The 27,301-nt window shown below is 48.0% G+C and overlaps 1 protein-coding gene across 2 annotated transcripts in view; it reads left to right on the forward strand.

Moving 5' to 3' along the window:
* LARP6 (La ribonucleoprotein 6, translational regulator) overlaps positions 1-27,301 on the forward strand; it is a 174,722-nt gene that overhangs the window by 137,061 nt on the left and 10,360 nt on the right. For both annotated transcript variants that reach the window (XM_063926216.1, XM_063926215.1), the window contains exon 2: positions 22,521-22,731. In XM_063926216.1, coding sequence (XP_063782286.1) covers positions 22,521-22,731 — 211 coding nt within the window. The remainder of the gene's footprint in view (positions 1-22,520; positions 22,732-27,301) is intronic.

Genomic DNA, 27,301 nt, shown 5'->3' on the forward strand with positions numbered 1-27,301 from the left:
ACATACAAGCGCTCTGTCAGCGATGTTCGTTTCAAGAGTAGACAACTGTGAAGCAGACTTCCTCAGCAGAAACGTTCTCCATCCAGGAGAGTGAAGTCTTCATCGAGGTCTTCACAGAAGTGACAAGTCTTTGGGGAATTCCTCAAATAAACGTGGTGGCGTTTCGTCTTAACAAGAAGCTTCAGAAATGTTTTTCCAGGTCAAGGGACCTCCAAACAATAGCAGTGGATGCGCTAGTGACACCATGGGTGTTTCAGTTGGTGTATGTGTTCGCTCCACTTCCACTCGTTCCGAAGGTGCTAAAGATCATAAGAACAACAAAGGTTCAGGTGATCCTCATTGTTCCGGATTGGCCAAGGAGAGCTTGGTACCCAGATCTTCAGGAATTACTCATAAGAGATCCCTGGCCTCTTTCTCTATGAGAGGATTTGTTACAGCAGGGGCCATGCGTATATCACGCCTTACCGTGACTACGTTTGACGGCTTGGCGGTTGTACGCTGGATCCTAACCCATAAGGGTATTCCCAGTGAAGTCATTCCTACACTTCTACAAGCTAGGAAAGGAGTAACTTCAAAACATTATCACCGTATTTGGAGAAAATATGTGTCTTGGTGTGAATCCAAGAAGGCTCCTACGGAAGAATTTCAGCTAGGGCATTTTCTCTATTTTCTGCAAGCAGGTGTGGATGCAGACCAAAAGTTAGGCTTGATTAAAGTACAAATTTCGTCCGTATCGATTTTATTTCAAAAACAATTGGCCTCCTTTCCAGAAGTTCAGACTTTTCGTGAAAGGAGTTTTGCATATCCAACCTCCATTTGTGCCCCAGTGGCACCATGGGATCTTAATGTGGTATTGCAGTTTCTTCAATCCACATTCGTTTGATCCTTTTACAGGTGGAGTTGACATTTCTCACTTGGAAAGTGGTTATGTTATTGGCTTTAGCATCTGCATGGCGGGTGTCTGAGTTAGCAGCATTGTCTCACAAGAGTCCTTATTTAATCTTCCATGAAGATAGAGCAGAGTTGAGGACTCGTCAACAATTTCTGCCGAAGGTGGTTTCATCGTTCCACATGAACCAGCCTATTGTGATGCCGGTGGCTAAGGACGCCTTTGCGGAGTCAAAATCTCTATATGTTGTCAGGTTTTTGAAGATTTGTCACCAGAACGGCTCCACTTAGGAAAACAGAAGATCTGTTTGTCCTGTATGCTTCCAACAAGATTGGAAATTCTGCTTCCAAGCAGACTATTGCGCACTGTATCTGTCATAAAATTCAGCAGGCTCATTCTACGGTTGGATTGCCGTTACCGAAATCAGTGAAAGCCCACTCTACCAAAAAGGTGGGCTCATCTGCGGCGGCTGCCCGGAGGGGTCTCGGCATTACAACTCTGCCGAGCAGCTACTTGGTCGGGTTCAAACACTTTGCGAAAATTTACAAGTTTGAGACCCTGGCTGTTGAGGACCTCATGTTTGGTCAATTCGGTGCTGCAGAGTCGTGTGCACCCTTCCGCCTGTTATAGAGCTTTTGGTATAACCCCGTGGTTCTTGTCCCCAGCATCCTCTAGGACGTATGAGAAAATAGGATTTTAATACCTACCGATAAATCCTTTTCTCTTAGTCCGTAGAGGATGCTGGGCGCCCGTCCCAGTGCGTACTGTATCTGCAGTTATTGGTTGTAGTTACACACAGATTGTGTTACGATTTTGTCAGCATATTGCTGCAAATTATTCTTGCCGTTGGCTTGTGTTCTGTTGAATGCCATGTTCTGCGGCATGCTTTAGGTGTGAGCTGGTAAGATGCTCACCGTGTTTTAACAATAAATTCCTTCCTCGAAATGTCCATCTCCCTGGGTACAGTTCCTTAAACTAGAGTCTGGAGGAGAGGCATAGAGGGAGGAGCCAGGTCACACCATTTGAAAGTCTTAAAGTGCCCATGTCTCCTGCAGATCCCGTCTATACTCTATGGTTCTTGAAGTGTCCCCAGCATCCTCTATGGACTAAGAGAAAAGGATTTACCGGTAGTATTAAAATCCTATTTTCTGCATTGTAACTGTGACTTAGTGTACCTGTAGCTGCTGTGTGGATTTCACTAGTGTATCCCACCTATTGCTATCACTGTATTCTGTACCGTGGGGGGGGGGGGGGGGGGGGTGCTAGGTGTGTCAGGGTCTCTTGTATAGTGTTACACAGTATATACTAGTTAGTGTGTTTTACTGTGTGTTTCAGTCACATCACACCGCTTTAATCCTCTGTTTGTGTCGAATGACATAAGGGGGTTATTTGCAGGTATTGTTTGTCTGCCAATTTTGTACGGTTTAGCTCTGCGGCTACGTTTACTATCATGTCTGCCACGCAGCGCGGTAATTCCATGGGTGCTTCTGCATCATGCAGGGCATATACCATGGATTTACCCGAGGGGGAAGTTATAACTGATGGTTTGTGTACTGGGTGCCATACATCTCCCAGTCAGCCCGCAGCTTACACAGTCACTCAGAAGCCACCTTAGCAAGCGTTCTCCAGTATATTGCATACATTGGTGTCACGTCTTACGCCCCCTGTGGGACCTCCTGTGCCATTGCAATCACAGATTGTCCCTGTAGTTAATCCACCCTGGGCAGACTCTGTTTACCCAGATACAACAATTTAATCAATCTTTGGTGGTACAAAAGCCTACCTCATGAGCCGCTGGGGTCAAGAGGTCATCTAAGCGGGCCGCTTCCTCCTCACAATCCACTAACATTTCAGATAATTCTTCTGATGAGGATGGGGAATATACTGATCCGTCAGACACTGAATCAGTTGCTTCTGTTGAGGAACCTACAACTCAGGTTGATGTCCCTGACCTAGTGGAGGCTTTTACGCTGATTCTACAAATCGATGATGAAGTAGATCTCACTACTGCGTCTAAGAAACCTGATAACTTTAAACGTCAGAAGGTTGCTAAAGTAGTCTGACCGCATTCTGACCATTTAATTGACATACGTCAGGAAACCTGGAATTCTCTGGGAAAGAAATTCTCCCTGTCTATAAAGATGCTAGCTCGTTATCCTATCCCTGCTGAGTTGAGTAACAAATGGGAAAATCCACCGCCGGTAGATTCTCACGTCGCCCGTCTTGTGGTGCCATCTACTCTGCCTGTCACCTCACTGAAGGAGCAGACTGATAAGTGTATGGAGGGATGCCTGAAGTCTATTGACTCCCTTACAGGTGTTGTACTTAGACCCACTATAGCAGCCTCTTGGGCCCCAAAAGAAATTGAAGCATGGGTTCAGGCAATAGAGGATGAGCCACCTCAGGATATATCTGACGCTGTCAGGCAAAATCTGTCTCATATTTCCACCGCCTTCCACTATATTCAGGAAGCATCCTTGGAGGCAGGTGTTATGGCGGCCAAGGCGTCTACCACGTCTATACTGGCTTGCCGTATTCTGTGGTTGAGGTCCTAGTAGGTGGACCTGGACTCCAGAAAGACCCTGGAGGTGCTCCCTTTTAAGGGAGACATCCTCTTTGGAGAGGACCTGAACAAAATTGTGACTGACTTGGCGTCTGCCAAGACTGTTTCTCCCAAGTACTAATCCTTTTGCTCCGAAGGCTAAGAGTACCACCTTTCGTTCCTTTCGTCCTCCAGGAAAAGCAAAGGGTCAGGCGTACCCGAGACAGGCTCGTACTTCCAAAGCTACTAAGCCCAAATCTAATCAGTCATGGGCTGCCCGTCAACCTGCTTCCAAACAGGACAATCCTGCTGCATGACTGGGCGGGCTGCCTCCTGGGGGATCCCAGGGTGGGAGGACAATTTCTACAATTCGCCAAGGTCTGGTTACAGACCCCTTCAGATGCATGGGTGCGAGAAGTTGTCTCTCACGGGTATGCAGTCTCTTTCAAGAGACATCCCCCCTCGCCAGTTCTGCACGACTGTTCTTCATTTGGATCAGTTGAAAGCTCAGCCTCTACACCTGGTTGTACGATCCCTCCTGGACACAGATAGGCAGGGAATACTATTCGACCCTGTTTCTTGTTCCAAAACCAAACCGGTCCTTCCGGCCTATATTCAAATCTTTGAACAAATTTGTGAGTGTCCAAATTCCGTATGGAAACCCTGCGCTCTATTGTGCTGGCCATGGAACCCGAGGACTATATGGTATCCCTGGACATACAGGATGCTTACCTGCATATACCTATTGCCATTTCGCATAAGCAATATCTGCGGTTTGCTATTGGCAGCCTACATTATCAATTCCAGACTCTGCCATTTGGATTAGCCACAGCCCCTCGGATTTTCACAAAGGTCATGGCTGTGATGACGGCTCTTCTCCGTCAGGGTATCAGGATCCTGCTGTATCTGGACGACTTGCTTATCCTGGCGAAATCCCAAGAGGTTCTCCTCCGTCATCTGGAACTGACTGTACAATTCCTGCAAGCCCACAGGTAGCTCATCAACTGGAAGAAGTCCTCGCTGGTCCCTGCTCGGAGCATGGTGCACCTGGCGGCATTACGGGACACACACATCCAAAGACTGTTTGTCTCCAGAGAGAGGATCAGATGCTAACTTTCTCATCCACGAGTGTCGATACACTCGGCAGTGTAAGTACTAGGCCTCGTGATGTCTGCTTTCGACATGGTAGAGTACGCTCAATTTCATTTCCGTCCTCTGCAGAGGTTGATCCTTTCAAATTGGGATGGCCTACCTCATCGGATCAGATCTCAAATGATCTCCTCGACTCCGGAGGTCTGTCTGTCTCACTGAGCTGGTGACTACAGGACCGACAGCTGAGCAGGGGCTGTCCCTTTTGGATTCCTGACTGGGCCCTACTGACTACGAACGCCAGCCTGCGGGGTTGGGGCGCGGTGCTGGAGCAGCACTCTCTCCAAGGTCGGTGGACCATGGAGTAATCTCTCCTCCTGATAAACATTCTGAAATTGCGGGCAGTGTTCAATTCCTTGACTCTTGCACTGCCTCTGGTACAAAACAGACCGGTTAAAGTACAGTCAGACAAAGCCACCATGGCAATGATGGAAGTGTCAAAAACTCTTCGTTGGGCGGAAGGCTATCTGCCCAAGTGTTGATTTCCGGAGTCCTCAACTGGGAAACTGATTTCCTCAGTCGTCAGGACATACACGCCGGAGAGTGCAGTCTTCATCCGGAAGTTTTTCAACTCCTGGTGGACAAGTGTGGCCTACCAGATGTAGACCTGATGGCGTCTCGACACAATCACAAAGTTCTGGTCTTCTGATCAAGGACAAGGGACCCACTCCTGCCCAGGGTACGACGGAAGTTCAAGCAAGAGGAAGGAATACTACTTCTAGTTGCTCCAGTGTGGCCCAGGCGGCATTTGTTCTCAGACCTGCAGGGTCTATCGATCGAGCGTCCTCTTCTACTTCCTCAACGCCCAGACCTCCTCGTTCGGGGCCCTTGTGTCTACCCGGACCTGGCCAGACTGGCGCGGACGGTGTGGCTCTTGAAGCATCACTCCTGAGAGCCAAAGGATTCTGAGGCGGTGATCCAAACTATGTTAAAAGCCTATAAACCGGCTTCAGCTCGGATTTATTACAGGGTCTGGAATTCTTACTTCACCTGGTGTGCTGGTAAGAATTATGATGTGTATATTTTCAGAACTTCCAGACTTTTGGCTTTTCTGCAACAAGACCTGGACTTAGGCATTCGTCTGGCCTCCCTCAAGGTTCGTATATCTGCCTTGTCCGTGTGGTTTCAGAGGAAAATTGCATCTATTCCTGACGTTCATACTTTCACTCAGGGTGTTTAACAGATTCAGCCTCCCTATGTCCCGCCTGTGGCTCCATGGGATCTGTCTGTTTTAAATTCCCTACAAGAGTCTCCATTTGAACCTCTTGAGTCTGTGGACCTTAAATGCCTTACACTTAGTCATTTCTCTAACGTCCTAGTGGATGCTGGGGACTCCGTAAGGACCATGGGGAATAGACGGGCTCCGCAGGAGACATGGGCACTTTAAGAAAGAATTTAGATTCTGGTGTGCTCTGGCTCCTCCCTCTATGTCCCTCCTCCAGACCTCAGTTTGAGACTGTGCCCGGACGAGCTGGGTGCTGTTCAGTGAGCTCTCCTGAGCTTGCTGTGAGAAAGTATTTTGTTAGGTTTTTTATTTTCAGGGAGCTCTGCTGGCAACAGACTCCCTGCATCGTGGGACAGAGGGGAGAGAAGCAGCCCTACTCTCTGAAGCTAGGGCCTGCTTCTTAGGCTACTGGACACCATTAGCTCCAGAGGGATCGTACACAGGATCTCGCCCTCGTCGTCCGATCCCAGAGCCGCACCACCGTCCCCCTCGCAGAGCCGGAAGACTGAAGCCGGGTGAGTATGAGAAGCAAGAAGACTTCGAAATCGGCGGCAGAAGACTCCGTTCTTCACTGAGGTAACGCACAGCACTGCAGCTGTGCGCCATTGCTCCCACACACCTCACATACTCCGGTCACTGTAAGGGTGCAGGGCGCAGGGGGGGGGCGCCCTGGGCAGCATATGGACCTCTTTTGGCAAAAGTACACATATATACAGTTGGGTACTGTATATATGTATGAGCCCCCGCCAAGAAAATGTATATTTAAGCGGGACAGAAGCCTGCCGTCGAGGGGGCGGGGCTTCTTCCTCAGCACTCACCTGCGCCATTTTTTCTCCACAGCTCCGCTGAGAGGAAGCTCCCCAGGCTCTCCCCTGCAGATACACGGTAGAAGAGGGTAAAAAGAGAGGGGGGGGGCACATAATTAGGCGCAAAAATCAATATAAACAGCAGCTACTGGGTTAACATTAAGTTACTGTGTTATTCCTGGGTTTATAGCGCTGGGGTGTGTGCTGGCATACTCTCTCTCTCTCTCTGTCTCTCCAAAGGGCCTTGTGGGGGAATTGTCTTCAGATGAGCATTCCCTGAGTGTGTGGTGTGTCGGTACGTGTGTGTCGACATGTCTGAGGTAAAAGGCTCCCCTAAGGAGGAGATGGAGCAAATGTGTGTGTGAGTGGTGTCTCCGTCGACAACACAGACACCTGTTTGGATATATGAAATTAAGTGCTAAGGTAAATTTATTGCACAAAAGATTAGAGAACAGACAGGGAATCTACCCATGTCTGTCCCTATGTCGCAGAGACCTTCAGAGTCTCTCAATGCTCACTATCCAAAATAATAGACACTGATATCGACACGGAGTCTGACTCCAGTGTCGACTACGATAATGCAAAGTTACAGCCAAAATGGCAGGAAAGTATTCAATATATGATTATTGTAATAAAAAATGTTTTGCATATCACTGATGACTCATCTGTCCCTGACACAAGGGTACACATGTTTAAGGGGAAGAAAGCTGAGGTAAATTTCCCTCCTCTCATGAAGAAAGAGCGGGAATCTCCAGACAAGAGACTGCAGTTTCCCACAAAGAATTCTCAGGGAGTATCCTTTCCCTACTAGGGTGTCACGCCAGGATACGATGGGAATCTTCCCCTAGGGTGTCACGTTTGCCCAAAAGGTAGCGCTGACTTAACAGCTATCCTCAGGGATCCTGCAGATAGCATGCAGTAAAAGGACTTTGAAGTCCATTTACACACATTCTGGTACTCTACTCAGACCGGCGATTGTGTCGGCATGGGTTTATAGCGCTGTAGCAGCGTGGACAGATACCTTATCAGCAGAGATTGAGACCCTAGTATGTGTGTGTGTGTGTGTGTGTATATATATATATATATATATATATATATATATATATATATATATATATATATATGTATGTGTGTGTGTGTGTGTGTGTGTGTGTGTGTGTGTATATATATATATATATATATATATATATATATATATATATATATATAGATATATATATAGATATATATATAGATATATATATAAATAAAACATGCCCAAAGAGACATACGTCTACTGGGTTCTAGAGTCAACGCTATGTCGATTTCTGCTTGACGTGTCCTGTGGAACATGCAATGGACAGGTGATGCCGACTTAAGAGGCATATGGAAGGTTTACCTTACAAGGCTGAGGATTGTGTGGAGAAGGGATCTCGGACCTGGTCTCCACAGCTATAGCTGGTAATTCTGATCTTTTGCCTTATATTCCAGCACAGCCTAGGAAAGCACGACATTATCAAATGCAGTCCTTTCGATCACAAAGAAACAAGAAAGTCCGAGGTGCGTCCTTTCTTGGCAGGGGCAGAGGAAAGAAGCTGCACAACACAGCTAGTTCCCAGGAACAGAAGTCCTCCCCGGCCTCTACAAAATCCACTGCATGTCGCTGGGGCTCCACAGGCGGAGCTAGGCCCGGTGGGGGCACTTCTTCGAAATTTCAGCCACAAGTGGGTTCACTCCCTGTTGGATCCCTGGGCAATAGATATTGTGTCTCAGGGATACAAGCTGGACTTCGAGGAGATGCCCCCTCACCGACGGCCCTGTCGGCTTCCCCCCACGAGAGGGAAATAGTGTTAACTGCAATTCACAAATTGTATCTTCAACAGGTGGTGGTCAAGGTACCCCTCCTTCAACAAGGAGGGGGTTATTATTCGACCATTTTGTAGTCCCGAAACCGGATGGTTCGGTCAAACCCATATTGAATTTAAAATCCCTGAACATATACCTGAAAAGGTTCAAGTTCAAGATGGAATCGCTGAGAGCGGTCGTCGCAAGCCTGGAAGGGGGGGGATTTTATGGTGGCTCTAGACATAAAGGATGCATACCTTCATGTCCCTATTTATCCACCTCATCAGGCATACCTCAGATTTGTGGTACAGGATTGTCATTACCAATTTCAGACGTTGCAGTTTGGTCTCTCCACGGCACCGAGAATATTTACCAAGGTAATGGCGGAAATGATGGTACTCCTGCGGAAGCAAGGGGTCGCAATTATCCCATACTTGGACGATCTCCTCATAAAAGCAGGATCAAGAGAGCAGTTGCTGATCAGCGTAGCACTTTCTCTGGAAGTGTAACGGCAACACGGCTGGATTCTAAATATTTCAAAGTCGCAGTTGGTTCCTACGGCTCGTCTGCCTTTCCTAGGCATGATTCTAGACACAGACCAGAAAAGGGTTTATCTCCCGATAGAGAGAGCTCAGGAGCTCATGACACTGGTCAGGAATCTATTAAAACCAAAACAGGTGTCAGTGCATCACTGCACTCGAGTCCTGGGAAGGATGGTGGCATCATACGAGGCCATTCCCTTCGGCAGGTTCCATGCGAGGACCTTTCAATGGGACTTACTGGACAAGTGGTCCGGATCACATCTTCAGATGCATCGGTTAATCACCCTATCCCCCAGGGCCAGGGTGTCTCTCCTGTGGTGGCTGCAGAGTGCTCACCTTCTCGAGGGCCGCAGATTCGGCATTCAGGACTGGGTCCTGGTAACCACGGATGCAAGCCTCCGAGGGTGGGGAGCAGTCACACAGGGAAGAAATTTCCAAGGTCTGTGGTCAAGTCAGGAGGCTTGCCTTCACATCAACAACCTGGAACTAAGGGCCATATACAACGCCCTACGTCAAGCGGAGACCCTGCTTCGCGACCAACCGGTTCTGCTTCAGTCAGACACCATCACCGCAGTGGCTCATGCAAACCGACAAGGCGGCACAAGGAGCAGGGTAGCGATGGCGGAAGCCACCAGAATTCTTCGCTGGGCGGAAAATCACGTAAGTGCACTGTCAGCAGTGTTCATCCCGGGAGTGGACAACTGGGAAGCAGACTTTCTCAGCAGACACGACCTCCACCCGGGAGAGTGGGGACTTCATCAGGAAGTCTTCGCACAGACTGCAAGTCGGTGGGTACTGCCACAGGTGGACATGATGGCATCCCGCCTCAACAAAAAACTACAGAGGTATTGTGCCAGGTCAAGAGACCCTCAGGCGATAGCTGTAGACGCCCTGGTGACACCGTGGGTGTTCCAGTCGGTCTATGTATTTCCTCCTCTTCCTCTCATACCCAAGGTGCTGAGAATAATAAGAAAAAGAGGAGTGAGAACGATACTCATTGTTCCAGATTGGCTACGAAGGACTTGGTATCCAGATCTGCAAGAAATGCTCACAGAGGAACCGTGGCCTCTTCCTTTAAGACAGGACTTGTTGCAACAGGGGCCCTGTCTGTTCCAAGACTTACCGCGGCTGCGTTTGACGGCATGGCGGTTGAACGCCGGATCCTAGCGGAGAAAGGCATTCCGGAGGAGGTCATTCCTACGCTGATAAAGGCTAGGAAGGACGTGACAGCTCAACATTATCACCGTATATGGCGAAAATATGTTGCTTGGTGTGAGGCCAGGAATGCCCCTACGGAGGAATTCCAGCTGGGCCGTTTCCTTCACTTCCTACAGTCAAGAGTGAATTTGGACCTAAAATTGAGGTCCATTAAGGTCCAGATTTCGGCCCTATCCATTTTCTTTCAAAAGGAGTTGACTTCTCTACCTGAAGTTCAGACGTTTGTAAAGGGAGTGCTGCATATTCAGCCCCCTTTTGTGCCTCCAGTGGCACCTTGGGATCTTAACGTGGTGTTGAGTTTCCTGAAATCCCACTGGTTTTTACCACCCAAAACGGTGGAGTTGAAATATCTCACGTGGAAGGTGGTCATGCTATTAGCCTTTGCTTCGGCTAGGCGTGTGTCAGAGTTGGCGGCTTTGTCACATAAAAGCCCCTATCTGGTTTTCCATGCGGATAGAGCAGAATTGCGGACCCGTCCACAATTTCTGCCGAAAGTGGTTTCATCCTTTCATATAAACCAACCTATTGTGGTGCCTGTGGCTACTACGGACTTGGAGGATTCCAAGTTGCTTGATGTAGTCAGGGCTTTGAAGGTTTATGTAGCCAGAACGGCTAGGGTCAGGAAAACAGAGTCTTTGTTTATCCTGTATGCTTCCAACAAGCTTGGTGCTCCTGCTTCTAAGCAGACTATTGCTCGCTGGATCTGTAACACGATTCAGCAGGCTCATTCGGCGGCTGGATTGCCGCTGCCAAAATCAGTTAAGGCCCATTCCACTAGGAAGGTGGGCTCTTCTTGGGCGGCTGCCCGAGGGGTCTCGGCATTACAACTTTGCTGAGCGGCTACTTGGTCAGGTTCAAACACTTTTGCAAAGTTCTACAAGTTTGATACCCTGGCCGAGGAGGACCTTGTGTTTGTTCAATCGGTGCTGCAGAGTCATCCGCACTCTCCCACCCGTTTGGGAGCTTTGGTATAATCCCCATGGCCCTTACGGAGTCCCCAGCATCCACTAGGACTTTAGAGAAAATAAGATTTTACTTACCGGTAAATCTATTTCTCGTAGTCCGTAGTGGATGCTGTGCGCCCGTCCCAAGTGCGGACTTCTTCTGCAATGCTTGTATATAGTTATTGCTTAAATAAAGCTTATGTTATGGTTGCATCAGGGTTGACCTGTTGCTCTGTTGTACATACTGTTGACTGGGTATGTTTATCTCAAGTTATACGGTGTGATTGGTGTGGCTGGTATGAATCTTGCCCTGGATTACCAAAATCCTTTCCTTGTACTGTCAGCTCTTCCGGGCACAGTTTCTCTAACTGAGGTCTGGAGGAGGGACATAGAGGGAGGAGCCAGAGCACACCAGAATCTAAATTCTTTCTTAAAGTGCCCATGTCTCCTGCGGAGCCCGTCTATTCCCCATGGTCCTTACGGAGTCCCCAGCATCCACTACGGATTACGAGAAATAGATTTACCGGTAAGTGAAATCTTATTTTTTCTGGGTGGGGAGGGGGGGGTTCCTTTTTTAATTGATGTTATGTAGTATTCTCATTTTCTGAGATTTTGGATTTGGGGATATTTTAAGATGTAAGTGTGAGAGGTGCGACTGCGGTGCGTGTGGTGCCTGCTGCCGTGCAGGTGTAGACTCGGTACTCACCAGGCGCCGCTCTCTCACCTTCAGGTACCGGAACCCTCAACGGACCTGGAAATCTTCAATCGGATCCGGACACGGCGATTCCCTCTCGGAGCTGACCGACGACCGAGCTGAGGAGAGAATGGTTTACCTTAAAGGGGGTATCGACCCTTCTTCCACTGGAAGAGGGGATACCCCCAGGGGTGACCGCGACCTTCACCGGTTGGGTGAAAGGTCATCACCGGCACAAAGCCTCAGCCACCCAGATTTCACACACTTGCGCTCTCGCACGTAGTGTGATGAAAAGGATTCTCACGTCCGTGAGCAATCCCGACTCCGGCGCTCGGGGACAGACAAGGGACAAACGCACACAGATGTTACTCACCGTCAGTTTCGCACTGCAAACGTCTTCTTCTCTTACAGGTCCCTGTAAGGAGGTAAACAAACAAACAAACAGCCGTGCAGGGCCTAACTCTAACCTAGTGTCACACCCTATACTAACTACAACGGCAGGGCCCTCAAACTAGCTCTGTGGGTGTGGTGCAACAAAACTAAACACACTTAACGAGCTCACACTTTGCCCCGCACGGTAACATACATCACGATACACAATGCAAGCGACGGTACGGTCCCTTTAGTTACCCGACTCAGAACACCCAGTAGTGGGGGCCGCACAGCTCACCCACCTACCGTAATCTCTTCTTAGGGGCTCAGGCCGAGCGGGCCTGCCTACCTAACACCTCAGGGTGGCCTGGGCCTAGCGCCCCCCTGAGTGTACACAGGCCGGAGGCCTGACTTTACCCACGGGCCTAGTGCCCGCCTAACTTGTCACCCGTTGGGTGACCTGGGCCTAGCGCCCAGCGTCACCTTATGTTACCCTATTTGGCCAGAATACACTAGGGCCTAATGCCCTCTAATGCCCCACAGGCCTATTGCCTGATATGCCCCTCGGGCCTAATGCCCGCCTAACCGTCCCACTGGCCGGTGGCCTGACTATCCTTATGGGCCTAGTGCCTAACCTGTGCCCCCAGGCCTAGTGCCTGACTATCTGGGCCACGGGCCTGGAGGGCCCGACTAAATGCCCCACGGGCCAGGAGGCCCGACTAAATGCCCACGGGCCGGGAGGGCCCGACTACATGCCCACAGGCCGGGAGGGCCTGACTGTGCCCACGGGCCTAATGCCCGAACACCCGGTGGTCTAGGGAGGAGCGGGTGGTACAGGGGCACCTGAAAAGGGCCTACCTGACCCGCTAGGAGAGGCACCAGGGGGGAGCTTCGCCAGCCCTTTGCTTCCCACCCCTGGTGACCCCTCCGGCGCTCTTCTTTAATCTTCGGCCGCTGGCCCGTCCTGGCCAGCGGCGCCGCCGTCGCCTCGCCGCGTCCAGCCGCCGCTGGACATCTTCCTGCCGCCGGACGTCTTCAGGCCTCTTCCGCGGCCACCCGAGCTCCGACCACGACGTCTTCTTCCTCTCGCCGCCGGGATCTTCTGCGCTCCGGCGCGCCGACGAACTTCTCCGCTGCTCCCGCCCGTCTTCTTCTTTCTTCTTCGCGCTCTTCCGCGCGCACGGTGTCCTCGGCTCCCGCCCGGCGTCTGACGTCAGACGCCGGGGGTGGGGCCTATGACGCGGCGAGCGCCGATTGGCTCGCCGCGTCCCTCTCTGATTGGCTGCCGCTCCGGGAGCCGCGATTGGCTCCCGGAGGGCGCCAACATTCGAATGCCTCTGGTCCGGTGCAGGGAAAAGGGTAATCCCTGCACCGGACACCCGCCGCCACGCACCCAGCGCTGGGGACAGACAAGCTGCCCCAGCGCTGTCCCCAGCTAGGAACAGCACCACAGATGTGCCCACAGGGCACATCTCTACATAAGCCACAATCAAAATTATAATAAAGGCTTGAAAAATCTCACTTTGCATGTAATGAGTATATATAATATTAGTTTCACCTTTTAAGTTGAATTACTGAAATAAATGAACTTTTGCACGATATTCTAATTTTCTGAGTTTCACCTGTTACATTGCCCTATTGTATACATACATGTATTATATATGAAAAACTAGGTAAGAGCTAAATGTGTGCGTTCTAAATATCTATTATGCTAATTTAAGTATTCTATGTACAATATATCTTTATTGGATTTCTGTAGTTATTACTACCGAAATTGACATTTCAAAAACGGAGAAACTGTATCTTGTAAGGCAATGGTTCCCAAACTGCAGGCGGGTTGGGGGTCCAGGACCAAATCAACTTATATATGGTCAATGTCATAGAGCCAGTGGTGTAAGTTCGACCCAGTTGCCCAGAGGCAAGATAAAAATTGGCGCCCCCCTATATTTAGATAAATATTATAATGTGTGTGTGTATGTATGGAGTGTTCTGAAAATAAAAACTATATACTGTGTGTATATATACATTTCATTGTCTTTTATGTTAAATCACACATTTCTTAGCAGTCATACCCAGGATTACAACCCATGACCTGTTACACTGACAGCAGATACTTTACTGATGGCGTCATTTGCTCCTGTGCAGTTAGCATGAGAATTCGAACTAGAGATGAGCGTGTTCGGTTTTACTCGGATCTCAAAATGGCATCTTCTTGGCTCACAAAGGTGTCACGTGTTTTGGATAGCCAATAAGAAAAATCCGGATAAAACCGAACTGGCGTTAATTCTGGCGTTAAATCCGAACCCACTCATCTCTAATTCTAACTATATGAAGTTATGTGTAATTGTCAGAGAAGTAACTTCATATAGTTAGAATTCTCATATTTCCTATAAAGGAGCAAACAGCTTCATCAGTAAGGTGTCTGCTTCCAGTGTAATTGGTCGTGGTTTCTAATCCTGGGTATGACACATGTAAAATGTGTATTTACTGTATAATAAAAAGGGTATGATTTGTAAGGTGCAGGGACCAGTGAGGAAGTTGGCCACTGAAGAGATAGCGGCAGCTATCAATTAACTTGATTCAATGGTGTCAAAGAATGGGAGGAGAGGTGACCCCCTTCAGAGCATAGCCCGGCGGCAGATGACTCCGTTGCCTCCCAGAGTTACGCCTCTGCATAGAGCCAGTGCTGGTGGCTGCCCATATAAAATATATGTACAAACATAAGGAAAACTCAGTTCAACACCATGAAATTGAACCTAAAGATGCACAGTTTAATTATTTATCTGACGTGGAGAAAGTAACAGCCAGTTGGCTCCTGACTGCCATGTTACAGGCTGTGGGGCAGATGTATTAAGCCTGGAGAAGTGCAGTGATAAGTGCAAGGTGATAACGCACCAGCCAATCACCTTCAATATGTAAATTGACAGAAGCTAACTGGCTGGTGCGTTATCACCCTGCACTTATTACTTCTCCAGGCTTAATACATCTGCCCCTGTGTTTGAAAAATGACAGTTAGGAGCTGATTCGATGGTACTTTATCTCTCTCCACTTTATCGCTTTCCAATGCTTAGGGGTATATTTACTAAGGTGTGAGTTTTTTTTAGAAGTGTTTCTAGAAGATAATACCTAGAATCTGATTGGTTGCTATGGCCAACATCTCCACTTCTAAAAAACACACACCTTACTAAATATACTCCTTAGTACATCTACCCCTATGACAAGATAGTGTTACACCTTATGAGATCACTCAAACAGTAATAGCTATAGAGTATGTGTTAGTATGTACCATTAGATGCAACCAGGTGCATGACAAGATCTCTGCATATCTGGGATTTCTCTAACGTCCTAAGTGGATGCTGGGGACTCCGTAAGGACCATGGGGAATAGCGGCTCCGCAGGAGACTGGGCACAAAAGTAAAGCTTTAGGACTACCTGGTGTGCACTGGCTCCTCCCCCTATGACCCTCCTCCAAGCCTCAGTTAGATTTTTGTGCCCGGCCGAGAAGGGTGCACACTAGGGGCTCTCCTGAGCTTCTTAGTGAAAGTTTAGTTTTAGGTTTTTTATTTTCAGTGAGACCTGCTGGCAACAGGCTCACTGCATCGAGGGACTAAGGGGAGAAGAAGCGAACTCACCTGCGTGCAGAGTGGATTGGGCTTCTTAGGCTACTGGACACCATTAGCTCCAGAGGGACCGAACACAGGCCCAGCCTCGGAGCTCGGTCCCAGAGCCGCGCCGCCGGCCCCCTTACAGAGCCAGAAGCAAGAAGAGGTCCGGAAAATCGGCGGCAGAAGACATCCTGTCTTCACCAAGGTAGCGCACAGCACTGCAGCTGTGCGCCATTGCTCCTCAGCACACTCACACTTCGGTCACTGAGGGTGCAGGGCGCTAGGGGGGGGCGCCCTGAGCAGCAATAAAAACACCTTGGCTGGCGAAAATACATCACATATAGCCCCCAGGGCTATATGGATGAATTTTAACCCCTGCCAGATTTCACAGAAAAACGGGAGAAAAGGCCGCCGAGAAGGGGGCGGAGCCTATCTCCTCAGCACACTGGCGCCATTTTCTCTCACAGCTCCGTTGGAGGGAAGCTCCCTGGCTCTCCCCTGCAGTTACTACACTACAGAAAGGGGTTAAAAAAGAGAGGGGGGCACTAATTAGGTGCAGTATAACAATACAGCAGCTATAAGGGGAAAAACACTTATATAAGGTTATCCCTGTATGTATATGTATATATATATATATATATATATATATATATATATAGCGCTCTGGTGTGTGCTGGCATACTCTCCCTCTGTCTCCCCAAAGGGCTAGTGGGGTCCTGTCCTCTATCAGAGCATTCCCTGTGTGTGTGCTGTGTGTCGGTACGTTGTGTCGACATGTATGAGGAGGAAAATGAGGTGGAGGCGGAGCAATTGCCTGTAACAGAGATGTGACCCCCTAGGGAGTCGACATCTGAGTGGATGAGCTTATGGAAGGAATTATGTGAGTCAGCTCTTTACAAAAGATTGATGACATGAGACAGCCGGCGACTCAGCCTGTGCCTGTCCAGGTGTCTCAAAAGCCATCAGGGGCTCTAAAACGCCCGTTACCGCAGATGGCAGATACAGACGCCGACACGGATACTGACTCCAGTGTCGACGATTAAGAGACGAATGTGACTTCCAGTAGGGCCACACGTTACATGATTGAGGCTATGGAAAATGTTTTTACACATTTCTGATAATACCAGTACCACTAAAAAGGGTATTATGTTGGGTGAGAAAAAACTGCCTGTAGTTTTTCCTGCATCTGAGGAATTAAGTGAAGTATGTGATGATGCGTGGGTTTCCCCCGATAAAAACTGTTAATTCCTAAAAAGTTATTAGCATCATACCCCTTCCCGCCAGAGGATAGGGCACGTTGGGAAACACCCCCTAGGGTGAATGAAGCGCTCACACGCTTGTCTAAACAGGTGGCACTACCGTCCCCGGATACGGCCGCCCTTAAGGAACCTGCTGACAGAAAGCAGTAAAATATCCTAAAATGTATATACACTCACACGGGTGTGATACTGCGACTAGCAATCGCCTCAGCCTGGATGTGCAGTGCTGGGGTGGCTTGGTCGGATTCCCTGACTGACAATATTGATATCCTAGATAGGGACAGTATATTACTGACTATAGAGCATTTAAAAGATGCATTTCTATATATGCGTGATGCACAGAGGGATATTTGCCGACTGGCATCAAGAGTAAGTGCGCTGTCCATTTCTGCCAGAAGAGGGTTATGGACAAGACAGTGGTCAGGTGATGCTGATTCCAAAAGGCATATGGAAGTATCGCCTTATAAAAGAGAGGAGTTATTTGGGGTAGGTCTAACAGACCTGGTGGCCACGGCAACGGCTGGAAAATCCACATTTTTACCCCAGGTAGCCTCTCAACATAAGAAGACGCCGTATTATCAGGCGCAGTCCTTTGGGCCCCATAAGGGCAAGCGGGCAAAAGGCTCCTCATTTCTGCCCCGTGGCAGAGGGAGAGGAAAAAGGCTGCAGCAAACAGCCAGTTCCCAGGAAAAGAAGCCCTCTCCCGCCTCCGCAAAGTCCTCAGCAGGACGCTGGGGCTTTACAAGCGGACTCAGGCACGGTGGGGGCCCGTCTCAAAAATTTCAGCGTGCAGTGGGCTCACTCACAGGGGACCCCTGGATCCTTCAGGTGGTATCTCAGGGGTACAAATTGGAATTCGAGACGTCTCCCCTTCGCCGTTTTCCTAAAGTCTGCTGTACCGACGTCTCCCTCCGACAGGAGGGCGGTATGGGAAGCCATTCACAAGCTGTATTCCCAGCAGGTGATAATCAAGGTACCCCTCCTACACAGGGAAAGGGGTATTATTCCACGCTGTTTGTGGTACCGAAGCCGGACGGCTCGGTGAGACCTAATTTAAATCTGAAATCCTTGAACACTTATATACAAAGGTTCAAATTCAAGATGGAGTCACTCAGAGCGGTGATGGCAAACCTGGAAGAAGGGGATTATATGGTGTCTCTGGACATCAAGGATGCTTATCTCCATGTCCCAATTTACCCTTCTCACCAAGGGTACCTCAGGTTTGTGGTACAGAACTGTCACTATCAGTTTCAGACGCTGCCGTTTGGTTTGTCCACGGCACCCCGGGTCTTTACCAAAGTAATGGCCGAAATGATGATACTCCTTCGAAGGAAGGGAGTTTTAATTATCCCTTACTTAGACGATCTCCGGATAAGGGCAAGATCCAGGGAACGGTTGGTAGTCGGGGTAGCACTATCTCAAGTAGTGTTGCGGCAGCACGGTTGGATTCTTAATATTCCAAAATCGCAGCTGATCCCGACGACACGTCTTCTATTCCTAAGGATGATCCTGGACACAGTCCAGAAAAAGGTGTTTCTCCAGGAGGAGAAAGCCAGGGAGTTATCCGAACTAGTCAGAAACTTCCTAAAACCAGGCCAAGTGTCAGTGCAGCAGTGCACAAGGGTCCTGGGAAAAATGGTGGCTTCCTACGAAGCAATTCCATTCGGCAGATTCCACGCAAGAACTTTCCAGTGGGACCTGCTGGAAAAGTGGTCCGGATCGCATCTTCAGATGCATCAGCGGATAACCCTGTCACCAAAGACAAGGGTGTCTCTCCTGTGGTGGTTGCAGAGTGCTCATCTTCTAGAGGGCGCAGATTCGGCATTCAGGACTGGGTCCTGGTGACCACGGATGCCAGCCTGCGAGGCTGGGGAGCAGGCACACAGGGAAGGAATTTCCAGGGCTTGTGGTCAAGCCTGGAGACATCACTTCACATAAATATCTTAAAGCTAAGGGCCATTTACAATGCCCTAAGCCAAGCAAGACCTCTGCTTCAAGGTCAGCCGGTGCTGATCCAGTCGGACAACATCACGGCAGTCGCCCACGTAGAGAAGCTGCAAGGATTTTTCGCTGGGCGGAAAATCATGTGATAGCATTGTCAGCAGTGTTCATTCCGGGAGTGGACAACTGGGAAACAGACTTCCTCAGCAGAAGTCTTCCACATGATTGTGAACCGTTGGGAAAAACCAAAGGTGGACATGATGGCGTCCCGCCTAAACAAAAAAAAAAAATTGGACAGGTATTACGCCAGGTCAAGGGACCCTCAGGCAATAGCTGTGGACGCTCTGGTAACACCGTGGGTGTACCAGTCAGTGTATGGGTTCCCTCCTCTTCCTCTCTTACCAAAAGTATTGAGAATTATAAGACGGAGGGGAGTAAGAACTATACTCGTGGCTCCGGATTGGCCAAGAAGGACTTGGTACCCGGAACTTCAAGAGATGCTCACGGAGGACCCGTGGCCTCTACCTCTAAGAAGGGACCTACTCCATCAAGGACCCTATCTATTCCAAGACTTACCGCGGCTGCGTTTGACGGCAGGGCGGTTGAACGCCGGATCCTGAAGGTAAAAGGCATTCCGGATGAAGTCATCCCTACCCTGATCAAAGCCAGGAAGGATGTAACCGCAAAGCATTATCACCGCATTAGGCGAAAATATGTTGCGTGGTGCGAGGCCAGTAAGGCCCCGATGGAGGAATTTCAACTAGGTCGATTCCTGCATTTCCTGCAAACAGGAGTGTCTATGGGCCTAAAATTGGGGTCCATTAAGGTTCAAATTTCGGCCCTGTCAATTTTCTTCCAGAAAGAACTAGCTTCAGTTCCTGAAGTTCAGACGTTTGTAAAAGGGGTACTGCATATACAGTCTCCTTTTGTGCCTCCAGTGGCACCTTGGGATCTCAATGTAGTTTTGGGGTTCCTAAAGTCACAATGGTTTGAACCACTTGAATCTGTGGAGTTAAAATATCTCACATGGAAAGTGGTCATGCTGTTGGCCCTGGCCTAGGCCAGGCGCGTGTCAGAATTGGCGGCTTTATCCTGTAAAAGCCCTTATCTGATCTTCCATTCAGACAGGGCGGAATTGAGGACTCGTCCTCATTTTCTCCCTAAGGTGGTTTCAGCGTTTCATCTGGACCAACCTACTGTGGTACCTGCGGCTACTAGTGACTTGGAGGACTCCAAGTTGTTGGACATAGTCAGGGCCCTGAAAATATATGTTTCCAGGACGGCTGGAGTCAGAAAATCTGACTCGCTGTTTATCCTGTATGCACCCAACAAGCTGGGTGCTCCTGCTTCTAAGCAGACTATTGCTCGTTGGATTTGTAATACAATTCAGCTTGCACATTCTGTGGCAGGCCTGCCACAGCCAAAATCTGTAAAAGCCCATTCCACAAGGAAGGTGGGCTCATCTTGGGCGGCTGCCCGAGGGGTCTCAGCTTTACAACTTTGCCGAGCAGCTATTTGGTCAGGGGCAAACACGTTTGCTAAATTCTACAAATTTGATACCCTGGCTGAGGAGGACCTGGAGTTCTCTCATTCGGTGCTGCAGAGTCATCCGCACTCTCCCGCCCGTTTGGGAGCTTTGGTATAATCCCCATGGTCCTTACGGAGTTCCCAGCATCCACTAGGACGTCAGAGAAAATAAGAATTTACTTACTGATAATTCTATTTCTCGTAGTCCGTAGTGGATGCTGGGCGCCCATCCCAAGTGCGGATTGTCTGCAATACTTGTACATAGTTATTGTTACAAAAATCGGGTTATTATTGTTGTGAGCCATCTTTTCAGAGGCTCCTCTGTTATCATGCTGTTAACTGGGTTCAGATCACAGGTTGTACGGTGTGATTGGTGTGGCTGGTATGAGTCTTACCCGGGATTCATAAATCCTTCCTTATTGTGTACGCTCGTCCGGGCACAGTATCCTAACTGAGGCTTGGAGGAGGGTCATAGGGGGAGGAGCCAGTGCACACCAGGTAGTCCTAAAGCTTTACTTTTGTGCCCAGTCTCCTGCGGAGCCGCTATTCCCCATGGTCCTTACGGAGTTCCCAGCATCCACTACGGACTACGAGAAATAGAATTATCGGTAAGTAAATTCTTATTTTTTTGCTTAATTTCTGAAGAAGAAATGTTTGGCCTAGGGGTGGCATGAAAAATATGCTGATACTCTAGGGCTCTCTGATTCAAGAACGTTTGGTAACCTTTGTGATATGGTATACACGTAACCTAATCCACTTTCCTTGGAGTGTTCTGTACTCGTACTATTGGGAAATGACAGTGCAAAGTATTTATGCTTTCTGTCCCACTGCATCTGTTCGGCAATATAATAATAATAATAATAATAATAATAATAATAATATCAGTTTCTTATATAGCGCAGCATATTCCGTTGCGCTTTACAATTAGAACAACAGTTATAGAACAAAACTGGGCAAAGACAGACACACGTAATGGTAGGAAGGCCCTGCTCGCAAGCTTACAATCTATAGGGAAATAGGCATTGATACACAAGGATAGATGCTTCCTATTGCATAATGGTCCACCAGATTGCTAGGTTCTTAATGGGTTGTATGATAAGATCACCCAGCAATGTTGGAAAACAAAATGTGTGAGGTTATGTGGACTATACAGAGATGATGTAATTGAATAGGGAAGCATTGAAGGTTATGAGGGTGGGTCTGGAATTTGGTAGGCTTGTCTGAAGAGATGAGTTTTCAGGGAACGTTTAATGGTTTGGAGACTAGAGGCTAGTCTTATTGTACGTGGGAGGGCACTCCACAGAGTGGGTGAAGCCCGGGTAAAGTCCTGTAATTTTGAGTGAGAACAAGTAATACATGTGGATGAGAGACGCAGATCTTGTGCAGAGCGGAGAGGTCTGGTAGGGAGATATTTTGAGATAAGTGAGGAGATGTATGATGGTGCAGTTTGGTTAATAGCCTTGTATGTAAGTAAAAGTATTTTATATTTAACACTGTAGAATACCGGTAACCAATGGAGGGAGTGACAGAGCGGATCAGCAGACAATATACCAGTTTACCGTGTCCAAATGTTTCCAAGGGTGTCCCCCTCATTATATTCTATAGGTCGGATGTATAGACCTTTAATGCCACATACTGATGTCCCTGTGCACCATGCAGTGGTCAATTAAAAGATCACAGTGAGAGATAGATTGACACTATGGTGTTGCAGACATAACTTTCATATAGGGGACATGTTTTTTACTGTATGGTTCTACAACCTAAATGTGCAGAATATAAAAAAAAGCCAGAGCATTCATGTGAAACATAGGTAACATCCTTATTAATCTATTGCTCTGATAAGTGTGGCTTTGTATTAGTGTTATTGCTGCGGCTTAATTCCATATATAACATGATCTTATTTGCTGAAATGTGTAATTCCAGATCACAGGTCATTGAAATGCTGGCAGAATATTTAATACTTTCTACCATACTTTCTTTCAGTGGAGCAGCCACAAGTGGGGGAGAGAACGATGGGGATGAGCTTGACCAGAACTGGAAGCACCCGGACCCAGAACTTACCCAGAAACTTGTTGTACAGATTGAGTACTACCTCTCTGATGAGAACCTGGAGAAAGATGCCTTTCTCTTGAAACATGTGAGAAGAAACAAAATGGGATTTGTCAGTGTTAAACTACTTACCTCATTCAAAAAGGTCTGTAATGATAACTTTCTTATTTTTGGATCTTTTGTTTTTCACTTATTGCTGAATTTACGGAATATTGTTCCTTTATTTTAGATAGACTGCACGCCCTGATCTGTTAGACAGGTAAACTGAGGGAAATCTCCCAGAAATGATTGATCTCTATGGAGACATACCAGCTGTGAGATACTGGTGGAGATCAGTGACCTGAAAATCCATCTCTCTGTTCATCTGTCAAAAAAACATTCAACTGTGGCCTGTATATTTTGAGGTGGAAAGGTGAAAATAAATGTTTGATAAATGGTTAATTGTACGTCAGGTTATTTAAACATTCCACCTACTTTAATTACACCTAAAAAGTCACTATGCAGCTGCCTCAAATGAGGGATATTTCTATAATGAACTTATAAAACGTTCAGCCTTCCTTCATGACCTTTGTCTGTAAATGATACAGATTTTGTAGATGGGGCTTCGCCTGCAGTGAGTGCCCCAGCGTATACTCATTGCTTGTAGGGAAAATTAGTGTATTGCTTAAAGCTTGGTTTACAGTCCGCAAGTGGCCTTGCAGAAACCACTTTATCGTCAGTGTAATTATCGTAAAACTAAGGGGAGAACCGTGAGACTTGTGATTCATTGGTTACAGTTATTTAGATGTGTGCAGGGTTTTTTATGTTCTGGGATTTTATTTGTAGGTATTGCCTCATGGACATCGTAGGCAATGCTATCTTTACATCGGATTAGCCCACAAAAGAATGCACAAGTATGCTTAATGAACTACCTGCATCCTATAAAAATACACCCTAAAAATACGTATAGGAGTAAAGTCAGTCTACGGCATGGTTCTTGATCCTTTATCATTTACACATTGTACATTTTTTATGTATGGACTTCCTATTTATCTTGGATTAGGGGAATATTCAATAAACATAATTATCTCAAAAAAAAATCTGGAAACTGATATTTATGGTTTCTAGAGAGAAGCTGGTTTAAAAAAAAAAAAAAAGAAAAGTCTGAGGTCCATACACATTAGACGATATCGCTCTGTGAGCGACGTCTAATGTTTCCCCTCCCGGGCCGGCCAGTTGGCGGCCGACTGTACACATTGAGCGATATGACAGCTCATATCGCTCAGTGATGTCACGTCTCCGCCAGCCCTGCATGCAGGTTGTGGACAACAGTCCAGATCCTGCATGCATGCACTGGCGACAGCGACGATCGTTGCCGACCCGCGGGGCCGTGCATTGGTCTTCGCTGGCGGCATACACACTTGCCGATTTTAAAATGAGCGACGTCGCTCAGGAAGGGGGAAAATGAGTGATGTCGCTCATTTTATCGGCAAGTGTGTATGGGCCCTAACTCTACTCCAGTGGCAGTTGCAGCACAGTCCAAAATTCAGATAGGGAAGCCACACCAACTACCACCCCAAACACTGCCATACATCGCTGCTTGGGACTCGCTGGCAGTTGGTGTGGCTCCCTTATTTGAATTTTGGACTGCTGCAACTTCCACTAAAGAAGAGAGATGTAACATATTTTTTTATTCTTATTTTTATTCACAAACTTCTCTCCAGAAAACATAAATATCACATTTTCCTGTTTATTTTTGTTCTTTTTAGAGAATTATGTTTATTTAATATATCCCCCTAGATGTTCAGTAGTCATTGTAAATATTTGAGATCAGCTGAGTATAATGTAGAAATAGTGTTAAGTACAGGGTGAGGTAATAAACCTCCCAGATTTTAGAGGTTAACAAAAAGGAATGGTAAATGCTATTCAAAATTTTAAAAGTGCATGGAGTACATCTTATTTTCAATTTGTTTTGAATATGATTGTCATTTCTTTTCTCTTACATCCTAGAGGATACTGGGGGTCCATTTCGTACCATGGGGTATAGATGGGTCCACTAGGAACCATGAACACTTTAAGAATTTGATAGTGTGAACTGGCTCATTCCTCTATGCCTCTCTGTTTAGAAAATGGGCCCGCAGCCAGTCATGCTGAAGGAAGCTCCTGAAGAGTTTTCTGCATTTATTTTATACGTTTGTTTTCAGGCAGGGCTGGTTGGCACCAGCCTGCCTGCTTCGTGGGACTTAAAGGGGGGACGGGGACGGCCCAACCTCTTGAAGGGTTAATGGTCCCGTTCCCCGCTGACAGGACACTGAGCTCCTGAGGTAACTATTCGCAAGCCCCACCACGGCGAGCGTACATTCCCGTAGCACGCGGCCACCCCTAACAGAGCCAGAAGAGTGGTGAGTACTGAGCCGGCGTCCCAGTTAGTGGGGCACCGGCCACTATGGCGGCACAAGGTTACGGAGACGCACGGCTTCTAAACAGGGCAGAATGTGTCTCCAGACACAGTACATAACTGCATCTCAGTACACTGTACCCAGACTGGCATCACAGCCTTAAAACGGTTTCTCTCCATTTTAAGCACCAGATTCCTCAGCCAGTATAAAAAAAGCAGAAAGACCGCGTGCCATTGAAGGGGCGGGGCTTAACTATGAGAGGATCTAGCAGCTCACCAGCACCATTTTCCCTCTGCAGTGGACACAGACGCTGACAGGACAGGGACGCATAGCTCCTCCGGTGTGACTCCAGATTACCTCAGCGGTACCAGGGGGTCATAGCAGGGGGGGAGGGACTATTAGTGTACTAAGTCCCCTATCAGGGTATTTAGTCTGCGACCCAGCTAAACTTGGCATTAGCGATAATGGTGCGGTGGGGGCTGGCTCCATTTACATTATGTCAGGCAAAGAGAGTGTTTCTTGTACAGCGGAGTGTTCCTCTTCACCAGGCTTCTGGGTACTCAGGGTTCACAAGGTAGTGGGGCTGAACCGGAGTGGTTTAATTCTCTCAAAGGAATGATTTACACTCTTTCTACAAAACTGTCCCGCAATGAGAAAGAGACGCAATATTTAAAACGAACTGTGGATGAGTTTATGAACGGAGACTCTGTCCCCAAAACAGCGTCTCAGTCCCCTCCCATTTGTCCGCAAAAGCGATCTCTGGCCCATATCCTGCAATCTGACACTGACAGGTCAGACATGGAGGAGGATGAGGCAGACTTGGAGCGGGGCTATGTGGCTCTGTCACAGGGAATAGAGGCTATCAGAGATGTTCTGCATATTCCTGATAAGGTGTCAGAGGAGAGCGAGGAATCTTATTTTAATGTAATGAAGTCCTCAGTTACTTTTCCTGTGTCAAAGGAATTGAATACCCTGTTTGAAGAACCATGTATTAATCCTGATAAGAGGTTCAGATCTCTAAAAGGTTGCTCTTTTCCTCTTCCTCTGGAGGATAGGGAAAAATGGAAAAATCCACCAATAGTGGATGCATCAGTCTCTAGACTGTCACGTAAAAATTGTATTGCCTGTTCCTGGTGCAGCCTCCCTAAAACAGGATGTCCTGAAAAAGCCACTGTGAAATGGTCAAGTAACCTAATTGAGAGGTTAGATTCCTTATCTAGGGGGGATGTTGTCTTACTCCTGCAGCATATGCAGGACTCTGCAAACTTTATGGTGGAAGCCATAAAGGAAATAGGCGTACTTAATGCACGCACCACCGCTATGGCAGTGTCGGCATGTAGGAGCTTGTGGCTACGCCAGTGGACTGCTGACACGGACTCAAGGAAAGGCGTGGAAGGCCTACCAATCACAGGAGAGGCCTTGTTTAGAGATGAACTAGACAAATGGATCTCCACAGCTACTGCGGATAAGTCTGCGCAAGTCTACGTATCTTCCTTCTGCAGCCCCCCCAACCAAGAAGACTTATTCAGCTTCTAAGTTACAGTCCTTTCAGACAGCCAAGTTCAAGGGCAAATCCAGAGGTGCTTCTACGTCCTCCAGCAGCACAGGAGGTAAACCATGCAAACCAGCAACTGCAGGTGCTCAGGAACAGAGCTCAGGCTCTGCTTCCTCAAAGACTTCAGCGTGACGGTGGACCGCAGTGCCTGGAAGGCTGTCAGGTGGGAGCCCAACTACAATTCTTCAGTCCGATCTAGTCAAATTCGTGCCAGGATCCCTGGGTCATAGATCTTATTCCCAGGGCTACAGACTGGAGTTCCAAGAGCTCCCACCTCAGATTCTTCAAATCAGGCTTGCCAGTTTCACGGGAGGCAAGTATAACTTTACAGCATGCCATCCAAAAACTGGTACAGACTCAGGTCATTGTTCCAGTTCCACCTCATCTACTAAACAAGGGGTACCATTCCAACTTGTTCTTAGTACCGAAGCCGGACGGTTCAGTAAGACCGATTCTGAACCTCAAGTCTTTGAACTTGTACTTGCGAGTTTCAAATGGAGTCTCTGAGAGCGGTGATCTCTGTTCTGGAGGAGGGGGAATCCCTATTGTCTCTGGATATCAAGGATGCGTACCTCCATATTCCGATCTGGCCGCCTCATCAGGTTTATCTACGGTTTGCACTGCAGGACTGTCACTAAGCGTTCCAGGCCCTGCCATTTGGTCTCTCCACGGCACTGAGGGTGTTCACCAAGGTGATGGCAGAGATGTTTCTACTCCACAAACAGGGAGTGAACGTAATTCCGTACCTGGACGATCTCCTGATAAAAGTGCCGTCCAGGAAG

The sequence above is a fragment of the Pseudophryne corroboree genome, chromosome 6 (genome assembly GCF_028390025.1).
Source record: "Pseudophryne corroboree isolate aPseCor3 chromosome 6, aPseCor3.hap2, whole genome shotgun sequence".
Classification (NCBI taxonomy): domain Eukaryota; kingdom Metazoa; phylum Chordata; class Amphibia; order Anura; family Myobatrachidae; genus Pseudophryne; species Pseudophryne corroboree.